Raw genomic sequence first — 21,397 nt, 5'->3', positions numbered from 1 at the left:
AATTTTTTCCCCGTAATGGTACCCCCAGGGCCAGCTTTGGCAACCTCTGGAGCCCTGTGCTTATGCGCCGGTACATGGGGCCCTGCTGGTCCCACGCCCTCTCAGTTCCTTGAATGGATCTGTATTTGTTAGTGAAACAATTTACTGGCCTACCACGAATTAAGTTGACTAAAGCCATGTTCCCTAGCTGGTGATAATAGTAGTCTGGTGGTTATAACTTGGTAAGAGGAAGTGAATCCGTATTTCTTCAAGGTAGGCTGGGCAGGCAGGCTACCAATGTGTTCACCTCTAATTTATAGTTCGATGACAAAAAATAAAATCAGAAAAAAGTTTGAACATTTTGCTAATAATTTGCTCACTTCTTCCTGAGTTTGACCCTCCCCGCCTGCATTCTTCTGCTCCTGGCAGGCCAAGCCAGGGTAGGAGTGGGCCTTTGGAAAGGGTCTGAGGGCAGAGAGGCTGGGTATAATAAGGGGTGGGAGACATAAAGATTTGGGGAAATGGATCACTGGGATCCAAGAGGGTGGGGACTTCATAGGATGGGTCTCTGGCTGGCAATGAGAGTGGGAACAGGCTGTGGGGGAGCTTGAGGACATGGGATGGAGCAGGTGTCTTGCTGGAGGATAGGAGGGTGCTTAGGAGAAAGCTGAGGGGAAGCACTAGCACTTCACTACCTTCTCCAGCTGACAAACCTGCTATGATTTGTTAGAGGGGAGTCCTGCAGCTGCTGCCAAGAGAAGTTTGGCAGAGAGGTTTGTTGCCAGGAGACGCCACTAGTGCTTTCCCTCCCTATCTTCCTCTGCTTTCTGCTCCCCCACTCAGCCCTCTCTTTTCCTTACCAACCCCAACACCCCCGACTAAAAGTCCCGTGCCCCTCATAGCCCTATTCCCTCATATAAATCCCCTCTCAAATTCATGTAGAGCCCCAACCATAAGGACCGTGGGGCCTGGAAGAAGCCTCAAAAACGAATTATACCCAGATGGATATCTACTTTGCATCTCCTAATAGTTGCAGGAGATGGGCTAGATTCCTAAGGATCTTAGGAGGTGTGCATTAGTGAAGTTCTGCTCCCCCAGACCTGAGGCGGGAGGAGTCAATGCCCCTCTACCAAACTTCTGTTGCTGCCCAGTCATGTGTTAAGTCAAATTGAAAATAACTAAGGCATTTTCCTCATGAAAAACATTTTGACAGCAATAAGCTAAACATGTAATCATAGCAAAGAAGGAATTCCCCGCACCCCAAAGGATCATGATTATTGGGGATTAGTCTGGTTGCTTAGTTGTAATGCTCAATGTTGTTATGGAGATCTACTTTTGAATCGATATATAAGCTTCATTCCATTATTTGCTAGTATTTTTTTGATCCACCTGTCTTGGTGTAGCAGATGAAGTAGGCTACTCTGATTGGCCAAAGTGAGTCATGGCCATTAGTGGCCATAACAGAATTTATGCTTTACTTAAAAATGGGTTTTAAACTCTTTTTGCTTCTGTCAGAGAGCGCTTTAGTGTAATTAGTAACTTTTTAAAGAGGCAATTTACAGTCCCTCCCCCACGTTTTCCAGTGTTAATAGTTATAGTAACTTGACAAGAAACATGTAACTAGAGTGTGTTTCTCTCTCCTACCCCTCCCCCCCCAGTCTTCTACATTTCTAAGAAGTGTTTCATCAGCTACATGACTTACTGACAGGGGATCTGCCGTGCGACCAGATAAACCAGGACTTGCAGCAAGCCAACGATGCTCTACGAGCAGAACTCAACAAAGTAGGATTTTTAATATCTGAACTATTCAAATGGAAGTGGTGATGCTGAGTTTTTATTTTATGTAAAATTTAACTGTCCTCTTTATTGTGCTTGAAGATCTATACATGACTAATATTTAAGTGCAACTAAAAATATCACAGGTCAGAGCAAGCTGCAGTATGTTCCTGTCACAGGGTGAGCTGGTCCATTAAAAGACTGGGGCACAGCTGCACCTTTTGTCAGGTTTAGCCCATCTCCCTGTATGATGGGAATAAATACAAGGGTCATGTGACAGAAGCATGCATCTAAACCGGGCCTGCTGGCAGGTAAAAGGGCAGCCTGTGGTCATTCAAGAGAGAGAGACCCCTCCCCCCTGCCCCAAAAGTTCAGAGAGAGACTCTCTCTCGTTAGTGCCCAGGCAGAGGGCCTGTGAAGAGGACAGGTGACAATTTTCCAGAACTCCAAGGCAGAAGCCTTTTGGGGGAAGAGAATTACAAGGAACTGGAAACTGTGCAGGGATAAGCCTCCATTGATGGACTTGCAGGATGCAGAAGTCCCAGCTAGGAGAGGGGTGGGACTACAAGGATGGGCCTGCTCTGATCAAGACCTGGAAAAACTTGAGGCATTATATGCGGAAAAGAATAATTGAGGCTGGTTAAGGGTATGTTTGAGTCTTGTGTTATGATAATAAACCAACCTGGAAGAGAGCACTACTGTAAAATCACCACATGTGATATCTGGTTTGATGCAAGATTAAAGGTAAACTGAGGTAGCAGATGGGCCCAAAGGCAATCTGGGGGTAATGCCCTACAACCGTTCCCTTTAGCCTTGTTCTGATATGAGCACTGCTTCTTTTCTATCCACACTCTCTAATAGAAAACTGCTTTTTTATTTATGATAGACATGGTCTACACTGACTTCATACAGAGGTTCTAAATTTGTCCACGATAGCTGTCCGGCATAGCTATGTGTCATCCTAGCTGTGTGAGCACATTAATCAAACCTTTTCTACAGAGGTGGTTAGTATTTTCTCTACACATACTCTTCTTTCCAGGTTTACTCTTGAAACACTCGATTCATACTCAAACTTGGACATCTATAGGTTTTTATCCAGAAAAGCCTACTCCTTTTTTAGAATGGAACTAGGTTATTTCATTCTCATTTTTTACTTCCTTTTTAATTTGGAGTACTATGGAGCTATTATGACTGATATAAAACAGGTTAAAAAGGTTGAAAACCAGTTAGAATTTGGTGGTGGTACAGTTATGATCTTGTTAACTTCCTGGTTTAGATAGCGACATAACGGGTCGGCAACCTTTCAGAAGTGGTGTGCCGAGTCTTCATTTATTCACTCTAATTTAAGGTTTTGCGTGCCAGTAATACAATTTAACGTTTTTAGAAGGTCTCTTTCTATAAGTCTATAATATATAACTAAACTATTGGTGTATGTAAAGTAAAAATGTTTTTTAAAATGTTTAAGAAGCTTCATTTAAAATTAAATTAAAACGCAGAGGCCTCTGGACCAGTGGCCAGGACCCAGGCAGTGTGAGTGCCACTGAAAATCAGCTCGTGTGCCGTCTGTGGCACGCATGCCATAAGTTGCCTATCCTTGCGATATAAAGTCAGGTGATAAATTTAAGATAGAGGATAGCACGACACTAATTTCCCTTGCCCCTGAAGAATGTGGTTATGGAGACAGAGGTGCAAGCTGAATGTCTTTGTTGGTCCATAAATATGGGGAATTAAGATGTACAAATACTGGTTTTTCACAACATGTAACCTATTCCTTGAGTATATAGTAAGTGGAAAAGGTAGAGTAATTTGTCAATCTCTTGGTATTTGGATTGTACCGAATTGAGTCTAGTTTGGTATTGATCCTTTCTGTTTGTTGGCTGTTCAATGGCATATTTGGTGATAGCTGATCATCAGTCCAACACCTAAATGTTACCTCTCAAATGAGCAGCTGAGGACTGAGTGGGAATGGGGAAGCATCTTCTAAGCCCAATAGGTGCTCGCTTTGACAAAATATGTTATGTTAAAAAAAATGGAGAGCAAGTGTTAAATCTGCTGCCCTTATGATTGAGCTTAAAAGAAAGCACTGGTTAGGATTCCCAATGATTACCAGACTGTACTATGACTATGGCTTAAATTATGAATATATTTATACATTACAACTATATACTTGAAAATGTGCCTGAAAATATTGTTCATAACCTTGCCCAGTCTTGAGTTAAAGATTTGTGTTACCTTAACCTGTACTGTTTTTGGTATGATACAGAATCTAGAACCCAGGACTGGACAGTGAAAGGAGGATGGATTTTTCAGATATTTGGGCTTTTTTTAATTGCACTTTTTTAAAGCCATCATGCTGAGTTTCAAGGTTTAGGGCCAAATTCTGCTCTTAGTTATACAACACAGAAGTCAACAGTTACTCCAAACTTCTCTTTCTGTAGGAGGAAGCAGAACGTAGCTTATTCTTTTGGCTTTGTTTTCTAAGGTATCTCTGGAGCTCATCATTTAAAGGGACATCAGGAATTTTTAATTTTTTAAAATAGATTCAATATAACTACAAATAAAATGTGATGTGTTTTCCTCATAGGCAATAGCAGTGAAACACTGTTTGGAAAAGGACTCCAGTGAGCTTAACACAGAAGCTGTGCAGAGCAGAACAGGCTTTACTAGCAAACCAGTCAAAGGAACTGGAATAATTAATAATTTAAACTGGAAATCAGTAAGAACTGGTGCCATTTATGCCTTACCGACTCCCAGGGGAACTCTGCAAGCTCTGTGTTGGAGAATAGTGTATTTCCACCAGAAGTTGTGTTTCGATACTGTCTTATTCTGGCTGTCCTTTTTTGGAGCATCTTAAAAGACTGTGACAAAGTTCCTCCTCTGCCTTGGTGGGTCCTGCACTTATTGGCGGATTTGCTCACCTCAGATATTCAGGGCAGCCCTCAGTTTGGCCAGTTTTATGGCTCAAACCTGCCATTCACTCAGCTAACCACATCACTTGCCAGCATGGGGAACAGGAAGGAGAACAATCTCCACAGTCTCTGCTGACCCACCTAGTGGGCCAGGGAGACAGGCCAGGGATCTTCGCCTCTGGTGGGACCCACAGTCCAAGTCAACTCCTCTTATATCCATTAGGAGGGAGGGGAATGAGGGGAACCCAGGCCCTCCCTCTACTCTGGGTTTCAGCCCAGGGCCCTGTGGATCGCAGCTGTCTACAGTGTTACGTGTAACACCTGTGTGACAGCTACAACTCCCTGGGCTACTTCCCCATAGCCTCCTCCCAACATCTTCTTTATCCTCACTACAGGACCTTCCTCGTGATGCCAGATAGCGTTTGTACTCCTCAGTTCTCCAGCCGCAGGCCCTCTCACTCTCAGCACTTTGCGCACCCTTCACTGACTGAAGTGAGGTCCTTTTTAAACCAGGTGTCCTAATTAGCCTGCCTGCCTTCATTGGTTCCAGCAAATTCCTGATTTTTCTGGAACTGCCCCTGTTATCTTACCCAGGGAAAAGGGACCTGCTTAATCGGGGGCTAATATATTTGCCTTCTCTCATTCTCCTGTAGCGGGCCCCTGCCCCATGGACCCAACCGGCTTCCGTGCCCCTTCAGCATAAGCCATCTGCACGACTTAAAGCCGGTTCATTTCCAGACCACGCCAAGGAAACATCTATACGCTCGTGCTCCACACTCTGCACTTCCTCACCTTTGCGTCCCACCCTGACACAAAGTGGAGGGACCTCCTGCCACCTCTAGAGGGTGAGGAGCCCCGGTGGGCCAGCCTATACTCCACCCTGCTCCCAAGGCCCGCCGGGGATGTCAGTTGGTCGCTTCTTCACAGGGGTCTGAGCACGAGCGTGTAATTGGTGCAGTTCACCCCCATCCTGGACACCTGCCCTTTCTGCTGCGTGAGGAGACTCTGGTGCACGTTTACCTGGAGTACGCCAAGCTGCAGCCTCTATTCTGTCTCCTCACAGATATCCTGTTGCATTTCTGGCTGCACTTTCCCCCTCATTTCCTTATTTATGCACTGCCTATAGGTGGCCTCACAAAGTCACGGGACCTCCTGGTCAACCTCCTCCTGGCCCTGGCTAAAATGGCCATCTATAAAACCAGGGAGAGGAGGTTGGCCGATGGAGTCTCCTGTAACTGTGGGGCCTCTTTCCGGTCCTCCATCCATTCATGCAACCGGGCAGAAATCCTCTGGGAGGCGTCCACTGACTCCCTTCATGCCTTCGAGGAGCAGTGGGCGCTGTCCGGAGTTCTCTGCTCGGTGTCCCCATCTGGTTCCCTTCGTTTGAGCCTTTGACAGCATGTCTGTCCCTGTTATTTCATTAGTTGTCCCCTGAAACCACTTGGTTTCCAGGTCTTGTTGATCCCCCCTTTAAGGCTGGGGGGATCTTTTAGCAGTGGGCTCCCCACTTCCTGCATCCCAATAGGATCACTCTCCTGTAGCCCTCTGGCCCGACCCTGTCACAAGACCTATAGCTGTGATACAAGATAAGGCCCCGATCTTGCAGTTTTTGCAATTGATTCCATGTGGACTGACCCAAGGCCAAAAATTGGTTGTATGGTCAGAGTTTAAAAAAATGATTTTGCACCAGCATACTACAGATAGGGTTACAGTTCATATGGAATTATTTGTTTAATCTAATTATGTAGTATGGTTCAAGAGACTCTTTGTTTAGTCCTAAAAAATAGAATATATTAAATATCTGAGTTCATTTGGAACTTCTAGAATCAGTAGCTGCTTCCTAAGTATAAGTGTGTTTTGCCTAATTCTAAGATTTCATGGAGGAGTGGGTACATTTTTGGTCACACAATCAATTTAAAGCAAGAAAATCCCCCAAATGATTTATACATTTTAACTTTTTCAAGGACTATAGACTAGCATTATCAACAAAATTCTAACTATGAAGCCAGATCCTGCTCTGGCATATATCAGCATAGCTCCATTGAAATCAGTAAAGTTATTCCAATTTACACAAAAAGCATCTGGCTGTAACTTTTGATTTTTAAAAAACCTTGATTGTAGATTAAAAGATTTTTCCTTTAATTTGGCATTAGAAGGAAAATGAAAGGGAAGAGAACTCAAAATAGTCGTAGAAGCAACATCAGCGACTAGGTTTTTTTAAGTTCTTCTATTGTGCCAATTGCTGTTGTATCTGAATGCTTTCCAGAGTTAAGAATAGTTAAGTGACTAGCATCTGTTATTTGAGGTTTCTATTTCTCCCATATCCCCCAGAGCAGTTTTCAACCTGTGGTGCACAGACCTCTGGGAGTTTGCAGACTGTCTAAGGAGTTCTCGAAAGGTTGTCGTTACAACGGAACAGTGGTTTTCAAGCCGTGGCCTGTGGGGGTCCACAGACTATATCTAAGATTTCCAAAGAGGTCTGCACCTCCATTTGAAATTTTCTAGGGTCTGCAAGTGGAAAAGAGGTTGAAAATCACTGTCCCAGAGGGCAAAGTGTGGAGGGCGGGAGCGGGCGAAAAATGGTGATGTTAGTTGTCATTCTAAGTTTTTGCAGGAGTGAATTTCATAGTATTGGGCCAGCTCCTGAAAAAGCCCTGTCTGCTGCATCTGCTAGTTTTACTTCTGATGTGTAGACAGTTGTTCCTGAGGAACACAGCTACTGAAGTCTGAGAGAGTAAAATGGTATATTGGGCCCATTTCCTTTACAGCTTTGAAAATAAAGACCGAGATTTGATTCAGTGTTCTGTTGGGGAATGAGCGGAGTGAGTGAAACATAGGACTGATGTACTCAAGTGAACCTGTATTACTGAGGAGGTGTGCTGCTGTGTTCTGTAACTCTTGCAGATTTTGCAGGGCAGAAGCATTCAAGTCTAAATACATTGGATTGCGATGATTCAAGCAAGAGTTAATGATGGCCTATGCGATTGAGGCCAAATTGTAAATACAAATGATGGGATGTAGCCTTACCAGATTAAGGTAGGAGAATGCATTTCTTGTAAATAGTTTTGTGAACGTCCTGCATCAGAGCATGGGATTTTTTTTTGCAGCTATGTTAGGTTGTTGGTTCCAGCTTTTTGTTGAATGCTTCTTAATCAGAGCCACTTGTACTGAGTCACAGCAAGAGGGCTGGGCGTTTCAGCCATTTAAACCCCTTGAATTTTGTTGATATTTTGAACACAGGAAGCTGAGAATTCATACAGCTTTGAAACATTTGTCATACATCAGCATTGTCTGAAAATGTTGTCGCTTGACACCTGTGTCTTTTAGAATGATTGATAGAGTGTGTGTGTGTGTGTGTGTGTGTGTGTACGGTATAGCAGTTGGACAGTTTGGACTAGAAGGTTGTGAGACAAAAGGAAAATAACTAGAAGCATCAACGGTTTTAGTTATGTTCTTTGGGTGACTTGTTTAAATAGCTGAAAATACAGACTTGCTGTGTCGGCAAGGTTTTAATTTGTTTTCCATCCAGACCCTCCCTTTTCTTGAATTTGGCTTCTGCGCACTGGTGCCCATCTGCTCGTAGTAAGTAGATGAAGAAATGATGGCTTGCTTCCAGTAGAGTCCCACCAGTGCCATGCCATCTGTTACCCAGCAATGCAGGAGTTGGGTGGAAGGAGTTAGTTTCTTAGAAATAACTTTTATTTCAGTTCCCAGGTAGGACATAGTTGTATGGGGTATTTTAACTTTTCTTAAAATATTTGGAAAAAAAGATGCTTAGAAAATGTACTATCCCGAGCCCCAGGTATTACTGACTAATAATACTTTACATCTAATGCTATCTTGCTCCCAAGAGCAACTTCATATATTTGACTCATCCACACTGAGAGATGGGTGGTCTGAGAACAGGAGCTAGAACTGGAAAGTTCTCCTGTGTTCTGATACTGACTCCCCTCTGTGGCTTTGGGCAAGTCACTTAACTTCACTGACGCTCAGTTTTTGTGGGCTGAATTCTATCCTGTGTCAAGATCTGCTATAGGCAGGCACCAGAGAACTGGTTGCAGCTCCTGGTTCCATATCCTGAGCCACCTAAGTACGGCTGTGATCTGTGCCAGCTGGGAGACGTCCCAAAAGGATTGTCTGCCCTCTGAGGACTGCCAAGAGTGCCGTTTGTGTTCCTAACTCATGTATATGTTTCCAGAGTCTTCATGGGACTCAGATGGGTAGTATTCCACATCACACTACTCTCAGTTTATTGACTTAATCAACTGTTTTGTAACTAATGTTTTGTTGTAGGAAATGGAGGAAAAAAACCTTCTTCGCTGCCAGTCTGATCAAAAATCTCAAGAAATCCATCAGCTGCAAGAAGAACTGAAAACAGCTAAACAGTTTCTGAAGGAGACCCAGAATTATGCGGAAGAGATGAAAAGTGAGATACACATTTCTACCTATTTAAATCCTGTTACAAACTATTACTTCAGTGTGCAGGTTCTTTAAACCTCATTATCAATGGTGATTTGAAGAATACCCAAGAAACAAAAGTTCCCATTGTGTGATATAGTTAAATTAACTTTCAGTTAATACACGCAATTCTCTTTCCAAACTGAGATGGAACTTCTTTATACAAATATATAGTACTAACTCATAAAATTATATGGTTTTAAAGCAATTTAAAATGAGGAATAAATATGTCCCAAAGAGAACTATATGGTCAGCATATTAAATACTACAATGTGCTCCTGTGTTTTAAAATCCCAAACAAACAAATATACCTCAAACTATTATCCTTTTAGCTTGTGTATGGACGCCATCAAGCTTAAACGTGGTGAAATGTTACCTGCCGAGCCCTAATTTGACTTTTCCCTACATTTGTCTATTTGGTTGGGAAAATGCAATTTGCAGATTGAGGTTTAAGAGAACAGGTAATTCTGCTAAATAGCCATTGTAAAGAAGGAGACTGCTCCCACTTATCCCTGTAGAAGTCTAACCTTACTTAATGAGATTTCAAAATTAAATGTATGGACCCAGTCCTGCTCCCATTTTAATCAGTATTTTGCACTCTCCAATCCATGAGGCCATCCAAATAAGTGCTTTGTGTTTTGATCTTATTCTTGGCAAGTGGCAGCACTTTCGGCTAGCTAATAAAATGTAACGCCTTCTAAGTCCATTTTCTTGCTTTCGCTATCTTCTAGCTGTGGTTCTTAAGGTGTCAAATGGTAGCATTATCTCCATTTTCTGGAGGGAATAATTATGAACAAAAAATAAGTCAGAAGATGTTTGTGCTGTAGCTGTGCACTGCAACCAACAATACCTCGTCTTAATTGAAACATAACTGAATGTGGGTGCTCAGAGTCCTAGGCTGTCACCCTTAACCCCCGGACAGTTCTTCCTCTCTAACAAGTCTCTGACTATCCTCTCACCCCTGCAGTGCCTCCTTCTGGTCATCCAGGGACTGAGCTCATTTCTAGCTGGAGCATCCTCTGCTGGTCACTATCCCTCTCCTCACTGGCCCCCATGTCCCTCCCAGACCCCGGTGCCCTCCCCGTCAGGCTCCTGCTCCCAGCAGAAATCCACTATCTGGGTCTCCCCACCCCAGGGAATCCCCACCCCCTATTCTCCACCTTGTCTCAGTGGCTACTGCCAGTACCATCTAGCCCCCTTTCACTGAGGCTGACTGCAGTCTGTAATGGCCACTCATCATTGGCTGGGGGATTTGGACCTGCTGCCTTTCCCTGCAACTCAGTACCTCTGTGGGACTTGGACAAGGCCCTGCGGCCTGGGGAGTTGCCAGTCTGGAGCTCTCCAGGCCTTTCCCTAGCCCTGCTTCACTCTAGTACCCCAGCAGCCAGGTCCCTCTCCCTTCAGAGCGAGAGGGAGACTGACTGAGTGCCTGGCTCACAGCCCTTTTATAAGGGCCAGCTGTGGCCTGATTGGGGACTGGCCCAGCTGTAGCTGCCTCCCCAATCAGCCCAGGCTTGCTGCTTTCCCCAGCCACAGCCCTCTGCAGGGCTGTTCCAACCCCTTCAGGGCTAGAGCGGGCAACCGGCCCGCCACACCCCTCTTTGAATCACCACCCTAAATAATCCTTCTCCACCCTAGGTGTTGATATATTTCAAATAACTGTTGATTGGTATCATTTCCCTTCCCCTCTGTCTGCTCCTCTTTCTCACCAAGTTCTGGGTCTTGGAGACATTGAATTTTCCTTGCCCTGTAGGAAGGGAATGCGTAGTCTTGTTTCATATGGTAAGTTGGTGTTATTCAATAGAATTCTCTTTGCAATACAGGAAATCTCTTGTATTGCCCGTGTCTCTTAATTTTACTCCATACATCAGTTCATCAAACACCTTGAACATTTTTATATATGCTGGAGTTTGAAGAGAGGAAAATGGACAAATAGGGCACCAACATTCTTTATCTAGCCATTGGTACTGTTGCCTGTCAACCATGAGTTTCAGAGTACAAGCCATCGGACCTCAGTGAAGATGGGCTGTAGAAACAGTTACAATTGTGAAGCATAGAGCGATTTGACTAGCAGTATGTTCTTTCTGCAAAACTGAATTCTGGCAATGCTAAAATTGTCTCAGCTATCCAATGTCATGGTTTGGGAATAAAGGCAGTTTTAGAACACATAAGTAATTATATTCTGAAATACTAAGAAAATGTATTGCTAGGTGAAAAATTGAAAATTGGCAATATTGCCATTTTATAGTGTTATCCATAAAAGCTAATATTGCATATTTGACATAGTTTGCTTTCACAAATTAAGCACTTATTTTTTTTTTATTACTATAGAGAAGAGTTTGTCTCAGGAAATACAATTAGAAAAGAAAGAAGCTGAGATTTGGGATTTAGAGGGGAAAAATCAAGATTTGACTGAGGAACTTGAGAAAGTGCAGTCAGAGTTGCAACTTAAACAAGCTGAGATCGCTCATCTCCAAAATCTATCTGCAGCCGAGTTGGCTTGTTTAAAAAAGGAAATAGTAAACATCAAGGCAGAGCAAAAGAAACTTCAAGAGCAACTTAACAACTCGCTTCAAGAAAATGAGCAACTGAGCAAGGTAATAAAAAGAAAGAATGAATCAGTAGCACGTTACTTAGTTCATGACAGGGAAAATGGAAACTATTTAAAATGATTTGTCCTATATCTTGGTTGAAATGGTACAATACGGAAACTCACAAAGCCATGTTATTTTCAGTCTCTGTTATCAATGCCGGATAAGAGCAATATCAATATCCTTTCCTTACTCCATTGTGAGAAGGCTTGATCAGGAGCATGAGGATTCTCAAGGAGATGAGAACCCAAATAAATTAATGAGGTTGTATAAACTTCAGTCTTTAAATCTATTCTCTACCTTCTAATATAACATTTACTATAACTTCTCCATTAGTAGCATGGAAATGTTATTAAATCTGTTATCTTATCAACTTCTGGCTATCAAAGATACAGGAGGTCTTTAGCGGGACACCTGAAAACATGATAAAATGTGCACGTTTTGTCTGTTCTGTGGCCCAGGTTTTCTCCTCATTGGTATCAAAGAGGTGATTCCTCTCCCCGAGTATATCTGGGTGTGCAGAGAGTGTTGTTGCTGAAGGCCCATTCTCAGGTGGCAGGGTAATGCTTGTTCACCCTTCACCTCAGGCCACCATGGAGGAATTGTCCTGTCCACCAGGTCAGAACAAGTTAAGGAGGTTCAGTTTCTCCCAACAACTTTGTTTTCTAGCATTAAGGATTAAAGAGCACTTTAGCCAGTGTGTGCCCAGAAGAGAGGCACATAAGAATTCCATTCATTTCGGTTAAATCTAGATGTTAAACTAAAATGTTATATAAAAAATAAGGATAGGAAAATGTGTAAGTTTGGGGAACCTAAGTGCAGCAGTAGTCCTACCTGAGAGAGACATGGCCATGCCTCCAGAAGGGGTTTCTTCCAAAAGATTCCATTGACCAAAAGAGTGAGGACACTACAGCAAATTTCAAAACTCCAACTGTGGCCATTTCTTAGACTTAGTAAGGAAAATCTAGTTGGTGGCAAGCAAGTGGGCCATCGTCTCTAGGGTATGATCCTCAATTTGAGTGTGAGAGTTCTCTGGGTTACATTCTTGTCAAATCCTTGAGGTGTTGTGTAAGATATTCTTTCATGGCAATTTTTCTCTATCTTGATGTGATTTGTAGCAAAGCATTCTTACTCTCTGGCTACAAGGAAACTGTTTACACTCATGAACGTGAAAAAAATCATCCATACCCCGTGCATCCACTTTCATAAGTGCAAGGCTATTTGGGGAACCAGTGAAATTAGTAGCTGAGACAACAGAAGCCTGAACCCTCCTTGTCAAAGCCGGCATAGTAATCCATTGGTCACTGCCAACACCAAAGGTATTCATGAAGAGAGTGGTTTCAGAGTAGCAGCCGTGTTAGTCTGTATCCGCAAATAGAACAGGAGTACTTGTGTCACCTTAAAGACTAACAAATTTATTTTAGCATGCAGAGGGGAGAGTATGAAGCAGAAGCTCACATAGATGACCTAAATCTTATACTTCCCAAACAATTAAATCTTCAGCATCACAAAGACAAAATGAGCATTTGTGTGTGAAGAGTTTACAATTCCTATACAAGACTCTTCGTTTTGACCTATCCTCTGTGTTGAGAGGTTTAAATGGCTGGTAGTATCACAGCAAGGCTGAGGTCTCAAGTTACACAACCCTGTCCATTTACAGACAACATCACTGTTTGTGCCCTGACCAGCGAAACAGATCCATTCCCAACTTGCCAGCTGCTAGAAAGGATACCAACCCCCCTGGAGTTCAAAATCAGAATATTCTGAATCCAGTGCAGGACATTGTTCAACCAGGTTAAAATAGGCATGGCCTGGACTCTAAATTTACCACTATGGTAAAGATTTACAAAGACCCAAAACTTCATCTCATCAATTGTATCCTGGCAGCAGTCACCCCCGAGCTAGTTTTCCCCAGTGACCAGGTTTGCTGATGCCATGCATTGGTAATGTCCTCTGAGTGGGATTTCTCAATGTGTCTCCAGAAATTCCATTTGTGGACACGTCATTCTCAGATCCTGTCCAAATGTCTCTTTTGGGGCAGGTAAGTACAAGGAACATACTTTAAGCCAACCCAGTTTTCACTTTGGCCCTTGTATGATTGCTACAGGAACACACCTCACTTGGTGAAGAGCATACCTGGAAGACAAGATGCCCCCAGGGTTATGGTGGGTCACTCAGAAAAAAGAGCGTCCAGCTTTCTGAACCGCACACCTTGTGCTGTACTGTTTTTCAATATGTCAGGGTACACTTCCTTTTAGTTTACTTTTACAGAATTCAGTAGTGTTGGAACAAAAACATAGGAATGGACAGATGGGTTCAAACTAGTGGTCCATTGAGTCTCCTGTATGTCATCTGACGGTGGCCAGTATCAGTTGCTTCAGAGGAAGCTTCAAGAAACCTGTAGAGGGCAGTTATGGAATAACTAACCCACAAGGAAATTTCTTCCTATCTCCTGTTAGAGGTTGGCTTGTGCTCTGAAGTATGAATGTTTATATCCCTTTCAACATAAGTGAGTAACCAGAGGTCAGAACTTCTCTCAGAGGCCATGGAAATAATGTCAGATGTCGAGAAGAATCCGCTGCTTTACAAGACAATTCGCATAAAGGGAAGAGGAAAGAGCTGAAATCATCCTTCTAGTTCTTCACTAGCCAGAAGTTCTGGGAATTTTTGGACATGATTGATTGATAGCTAAGGAATCTCCACTATACCAGCAGAAAAAACAGCTCTCTTGACGCATGGGCCCCTATTTCATCTGTACCTGAGCTGCCTACAGTTTGACAGCCTGGATATCAAAAGGAAAGTGTAGTTCAGCAGAGATTATCCTTTAGCCCAGTGATTTTCAAACTTTTGTCCTGTTGACCCCTTTCACATAGCAAGCCTCTGAGTGCGCCCCCCACCTCCTTATAAATTAAAAACACTTTTTTAGCCTGACTGATACATTTTGGTATCCAGGCAGAATTCAATCAGGAACTTTCATTCATTGTTCTGGTAAAGTTTCACTTATGGTGCAAAGGAAACAATACCTTACTTGCCAGGGTCTCTACTTCAAAATGAGACCGTGTTTAAACATGTCTTTTCACTCTGCCCCTAAGGTTGACCGTAACTGACTGATGTGATATTAAACATAACAGGGCAGTGTCTACACTGCATGTTGTAACATCGTGTTAATGAACACATTAATTAATATCTTATGAAACTTCCCAGGGCAGACATGCCCTGTTATCTTTAAACTGCTTTTACTACCTCATTATGTCACACTCGACTTGGGAGAGCACATCAGTTCTGATGTATGCAGAATTTCCATCTAAATTATTAATGAAGTGATTCTTCTTATGACAGCACTATTCTTGCTAATAATTTAGATAGGCATGTGAACAATTCCATGTGCCACTGCAAAGAGAAATTCTGGTAATGACTATATGAAGTTTTATTTGTAACACGCATAGGTTGGGTGTTTACTGCCAAGCAGAAGGGAAAAGTTTTTAAACCTGTCCATCTAGGTGAATTTTTCTTATCAATTCCCTCTGCATTTTCTAGTCTGCAATCTGTTTCTACTTCCATTTATGGTGAATGAGGACTGTAGTTCTATGCTCTCGCTTCAGAAATAAACACATCAAAAGCACTCATGTAGCACAGTGTGGAGCCGGTATTGTGGCAAGCAGGCATTGAGTTACAGTACTCACTCCATGCCCAGCTGATGGAGCACTGTGCTTGATATTTACATTATCCTGAAGTGCGTTTTATAAGGCTGCCAGATATCTACCATCCATTTATTTTGGCACCCCAATGCACATAAGGTGGACAAACATGCCTGGACCACATGCTTTTCGGCCGGGTTCTGTCATTTGGTTATTTTGAATATTATATTTAGATTATGATTTCTCTATCAAGGAAATCTACACACACGTAGCTTTCCAATAAACATGACTTTAATGTTTCTCTGTTGGAATTAGAAGCTGCTAGAATTCAATTGTATATTACTAAGTGAACTCTACTGTACAAATTCATATTATAACTTTTGTTTGGATTTTTAGTTGCACTGAACTTTTAATGGCAGGTGAGATGCCATTAGTGAGAGTATAATGCTTAGACAGAAGAATGAATTTTCCTATTAGCAACTAAATTTTTTTTTTATTTTATAGCTAGACAATCTGAAGGCTTTAGTTCAACTGAAGAAGCAAAATGGATTCGCTGACAGTAAACTGAAGACATGGATGCAATCCTGTAAGCAGCTGGGGAAGGAAAAAGAAATGTTGCCGAAACAAATTGCTGACCATAATGCTCTCTTAAAGGAGCACAAGCCAAGTATGGGGTAGTTGAAGAAGGAAATGCTATACTAGAATGATTGTAAGGCTGCAAATCATTCCTGGAAGTCACGGTTTCTGTGACCTCTGTGAATTTTGCAGTGCTGGTGCAGCTGATCCCAGGATCTCAGCAGCTGGGGAAGCCCAGGAGCCAGCCGCGCTGGCCGTTGCTCAGTCAGCCCCAGGCACGGTCCCTGGAGCAGCAGTCTGGGACTCGTGGTGGTGGGGCCCTGAGCCACCCCTTCCCCAGCACCAGCATTGCCCTGCTCTCTCTCCACTCCCCAGCAGTCTTCAGGAGCATCCTCTCCCAGGCGGTAAGATTTAGTCCCAGGTATTTTTAGTAAAAGTCATGGAGGGTCACGGGCCCTGACTTTTGTTTATTGCCCGTGACCTGTCCATGACTTTTACTAAAAATACCCATCACTAAAACATAGCCTTAATCATGATCCTGTTTCTAACCTTAATGCATTTATTTAGAACACATGTTTTCAAAACCTCCATTATTACATTTGATTCAGATGAGGGGCCAGATCCTCATAAATCAGTATAGTTTCTGAAGCTCTGCTATAGTTGACTGTGGTTGCACAAGCACACGTCTTATGTACTTAATTAACAAATGAATGATTGAGATCATTGCATTCTAAACACATCTTTCCAGAGTCTCCTTAAAGTTATTTGTACAGGTAACGACTCTTTCCCTTGGTCAGGTGCTGATGAGGTTGCCATCTACCTACATTCACTGACCCAGGACAACGAGCCAGAGTATGAGCCAGACGGACTCCCAGAGGTGGTCAGAAAAGGTAATTGTTACTTCTTTAGAGGAGAATGGTCCACATTGTGGGAGTGTGTGCCGCACGCTTATCTAAATAATCGTGTTGTCATAGGTGTGACTTGGAAGAATTGTATAAACGTGGACATCATTGGCCAAATCCAGCCCTCATATAGGTTGCAAGAGAGGATTCTAGGCCCAGCCATTCCCATTATAAAACACCTTTTTCTTCTGGTTGATAGGAAGGGGGGAAATTTTTGCTTAAACATTTTTAACTAAATGTTTTTTCATTGAAATGTGCTGCATTGTCAAAACCGAAATGTATTACGGAGATGTATTGATTCGGACAAAGTTTTTGCTGAGCAGGAGGAGACCCCAAATTGAAAGCCTGATGTTTTTGATTCAATTTCATTTTATGAAAGCATTTGAAAGGCTTATGTTTTCATTCCAATCTAGAATAAAAACAAATTCTGAAAGCTCGAAAGTGGTCGCAAAACAAAATTGTCTCCCTCTGGCCGGCTCTATGTAGAACAATAGGAGAGACATCGTTTTCAGATGGAAATGATTTTCCAGTTAATGGTGTCCCTTTAAAGGAAAAAGAGAACATTTGCTTGGGGAAAACTCTTTTTGCCATTTTAGTAGAGTTGCTGTTACACAGATCCACACCCTTGCCTGAGTTCACCTATAAAATGCTAGGAACGCAAGATAGTCCTAATAATTCCCCCATTCTGTTATTCAGTGAGTAAATGCCATTTTACTTTCTTAAATTATTACCCGTTGTCATCTCCATCTTGAATTGAGCAAGATCAGATTGATTGGAACAATAAAGTAATTTAATCAACTGTGGTTAATGGCTGTTGTTTATTTTTCAGGCTTTGCTGATATTCCTACTGGGAAAACCAACCCCTGTGTTTTGCGCAGAACAGCGCTAAACCTAAAGACCAGTGCCCGTCTTGCTGCTCAAAGCCAAAATTTGTCACCATATGGCCAACGTTTACAAAAAGGCAGGTCAGCTAATTTTGCCAAGATCTCTAAACCGACAGCTGGTGGCAGCAAATCACCAAAGGTAACTGATCGTCAAAATGTATCTGAATGTGCAGGGCCTGGGAAATCCACATAATGTATTTATCTCTCCAAGTGAGTTTGAAGATATGCCGTGTTATTCATGCCTCCTTTATATCTGCCATGAATATAGTGAAGACAAGGTCATCAATGTAAATAAAATGAATAAAGCTTGGCACATAACAAAGATCTGGGCATAATGGTAAACTTAAAATTGTTGGTATGATCAAATCTGTGATCTCATGCCAAGTGCTCATTAACTTGGTAAATGGGAATGAGGTCAATCTTCCCACTTTAATGCTCATCCCAAATATTTGATTATTTCTTGAAAGGCCTGGATGCCTAGAGCAGGGGGGGTGTGCGCGTGCATATATGGATTACACGCAAAAGCACTCAAAAATTCGTATATGGTGGAATTAAGGCTTGTTGGCCCAATCTCCCTGCTCAGCCAGCCCCAGTTCTCTTAGACTCATAGACTTTAAGGTCAGAAGGGGCCATTCTGATCATCTAGCCTGACCTCCTGCACAACGCAGGCCACAGAATGTCACCCACCCACTCCTGTAACAAACCCCTAACCTGTGTCTGAGTTACTGAAGTCCTCATATCGTGGTTTAAAGACCTCCAGGTGAGAGAATCCTCCAGCAAGTGACCCATGCCCCATGCTGCAGAGGAAGGTGAAAAACCTCCAGGGCCTCTGCCAATCTGCCCTGGAGGAAAAATCCTTCCCGACCCCAAATATGGCAATCAGTTAAACCCTGAGCATGTGGGCCAGACTCACCAGCCAGACACCCAGGAAAGAATTCTCTGTAGTAACTCAGATCCCACCCCATCTAACATCACATCACAGACCACTGGGCATATTTACCTGCTAATAATCAAAGATCAATTGCCAAATTAATTGCCAAAATTAGGCTATCCCATCATACCGTTCCCTCCATAAACTTATCAAGCTTAGTCTTGAAGCCAGATATGTCTTTTGCCCCCGCTACTCCCCTTGGAAGGCTGTTCCAGAATTTCACTCCTCTAATGGTTAGAAACCTTCGTCTAATTTCAACTCTAAACGTCCTAGTGTCCAGTTTATATCCATTTGTTCTTGTGTCCACATTGGTACGAAGCTTAAATAATTCCTCTCCCTCCCTGATATTTATCCTTCTGATATATTTATAAAGAGCAATCAGATCTCCCCTCAGCCTTCTTTTGATTAGGCTAAACAAGCCAAGCTCTTTGAGTCTCCTTACATAAGACAGGTTTTCCATTTCTTGGATCATCCTAGTAGCCTTTCTCTGTACCTGTTCTAGTTTGAATTCATCCTTCTTAAACATGGGAGACCAGAACTGCACAAAATATTCCAGATGAGGTCTCACCAGTGCCTTGTATAACGGTACTAACCCTCCTTATCTTTACTGGAAATATCTCACCTGATGCATCCTAAAACCGCATTAGCTTTTTTCATGGCCATATCACATTGGCAGCTCATAGTCATCTTGTGATCAACCAATACTTCAAGGTCCTTCTCCTCCTCTGTTACTTCCAAATGATGCGTCCCCAATTTATAACCAAAATTCTTGTTCTTAATCCCTAAATGCATGACCTTGCACTTTTCACGGTTAAATTTCATCCTATTTCTATTACTCCAGTTTACAGGGTCATCCAGATCTTCCTGTGTGATATCCAGATCTTCCTGTGTGATATCCTGGTCCTTCTCTGTGTTAGCAATACCTCCCAGCTTTATTAGCACATTCCCACTTTTTGTTCCAAAGTCAGTAATAAAAGATTAAATAAGATTGGTCCCAAAACCGATCCCTGAGGAACTCCACTAGTAACCTCCTTCCAGCCTTACATTTCACCTTTCATTATGACCTGTTGTATTCTACACTTTAACCATTTCATTTTCAACCTTTCAATTTTCATCTTGATCCCTATCTTTTCCAATTTAACGAATAACTTCCCCGGTGGAAGGGTATCAAGTGCCTTACTGAAATCGAGGTAAATTAGATCCACTGCGTTTCCTTTGTCTAAAAATCTGTTACCATCTCAAAGAAGGAGATCAGGTTGGTTTTGGCGATCTACCTTTTGTAAAACCATGTTGTATTTTGTCCCAATTGCACCACTGACCTCCAATGCTCTTAACTACCTTCTCCTTCAAAATTTTTCCAAAACCTTGCATACTACGGATGCTCAAACTAACAGGCCTATAGTTACTTGGATCATTTTTTCCTTTTCTTAAAAATAGGAACTATCATTGTAATTCTCCAGTTGTCCAGTAGAACCGAGTTTTATTGATTCATTAATAATTTCTTGCTAATGGGCTTTGTTTCATCATGATAGTTCCTTTAAATATTCTTGAGTAAGAAGATTATCTGGGCCCTCAATTTAATACCCATGGGTGTGTTTGAGTTTGGCTTCTACCTCGGATGTATTATGTATCTACCTCCATATCCTCATTCCCATTTGTCATCCTACCATTATCCCTAAGCTCCTCATTAAAGACTGAGAGCCAAAGTATTTGTTTAAGAATATTAGGCCATGCCTAGATTATCCCTTAACCTCCACTCCATCCTCAGTGTTTAGCGGTCCACTTCTTCTGTCTTTGTTTTCTTCTTATTTATACGGCTATTGAACCTTTTACTATTGGTTTTAATTCCCTTTGCAAGGCCAACTCTACATGGCTTTTGGCCTTTTGCCTTTCTAACGTTCATTCCTGCATGTTTCTGACCTCAATACTAGGTAGCTTTCCTTGCTGATCCACTTTCCCGTCTTCCACTCCTTAGGCTTTCTGCTTTTTCTTAATCATCTCTCTGAGGATGCTTGCTCATCAAGCTTGAGTCATCAACTCCTGCCTATGAATTTTTCCTTTCTTGGAATGCAGGCTTTACTGATAGTTTACTGCTGGCTTTGACTTGAAGTAATTCCAGGCCTCCTCACCTTACAGATCCACAAGTTCTTCCAGTCAATCCACTTCCTAACGAATTTCCTTCATGGCTTTAAAAGTTAGCCCCTTTTAGAAATCAAAAACCCTAGCGTCCCAGATCTATTTTTGTTTATCCTTCCATCTGAAAGCAGACTGGGTTGCTCATGAGTCACTCAGAACCAAGGTTTGAGGTCCCTACAACCATTTTCTTCTATGAGGTTCTCTACTCTGCCCAAACCAAATCTAAAATGGCATCTTGTTGATTTCTTCAACTACTTAGTGAAAAGGAATCCATCAGCTATCCACATCAGAAAAATCTGACCCTATAATTATTACATAGCACTTGTCCTCCAGTCTATATCTACAGGAAATTAAGGTTCTCCCATAATCACACAATTCCCATTAATGTTTACTTCATTAAAAACATGAGAGGTCTCTATCCATATCCAAATCAGATCCTGGTGGTCTCTGGCAGACCCCAAGCGCACCTCAGGAGGAGTTCTAGTAGCTTTCTTTCCCATTGTGATTTTTGCCCATAGACTCTCTGTCACTTATCCATTCCATGACTTCTTATTTCTTTACAGATTAACCTCATTGTTGATATACAATGTTACTCCACCACCTTTGCCTTAATTTCT

At 42.3% G+C, this 21,397-nt stretch overlaps 1 protein-coding gene across 20 annotated transcripts in view; it reads left to right on the top strand.

The window, feature by feature from the left end:
* LOC120394287 (centromere protein F-like) overlaps positions 1-17,919 on the top strand; it is a 40,798-nt gene extending 22,879 nt beyond the window's left edge. For 13 of the 20 annotated variants that reach the window (XM_039518543.1, XM_039518536.1, XM_039518533.1 and 10 more), the window contains 6 exons: positions 1,638-1,761; positions 8,958-9,090; positions 11,454-11,719; positions 15,856-16,018; positions 16,725-16,817; positions 17,659-17,919. In XM_039518543.1, the coding sequence (XP_039374477.1) occupies positions 8,961-9,090; positions 11,454-11,719; positions 15,856-16,018; positions 16,725-16,817; positions 17,659-17,906 (900 nt within the window). In that variant the 5' untranslated portion in view covers positions 1,638-1,761; positions 8,958-8,960 and the 3' untranslated portion in view covers positions 17,907-17,919. The other 7 variants (XM_039518547.1, XR_005592234.1, XR_005592238.1 and 4 more) reach the window with 7 other exon arrangements.
* The last annotated feature ends 3,478 nt before the right edge of the window (positions 17,920-21,397 follow it).

The sequence above is a fragment of the Mauremys reevesii genome, unplaced genomic scaffold, assembly GCF_016161935.1.
Source record: "Mauremys reevesii isolate NIE-2019 unplaced genomic scaffold, ASM1616193v1 Contig48, whole genome shotgun sequence".
NCBI classification, from domain to species: domain Eukaryota; kingdom Metazoa; phylum Chordata; order Testudines; family Geoemydidae; genus Mauremys; species Mauremys reevesii.
This window is presented reverse-complemented; position numbering and strand designations above follow the sequence as displayed.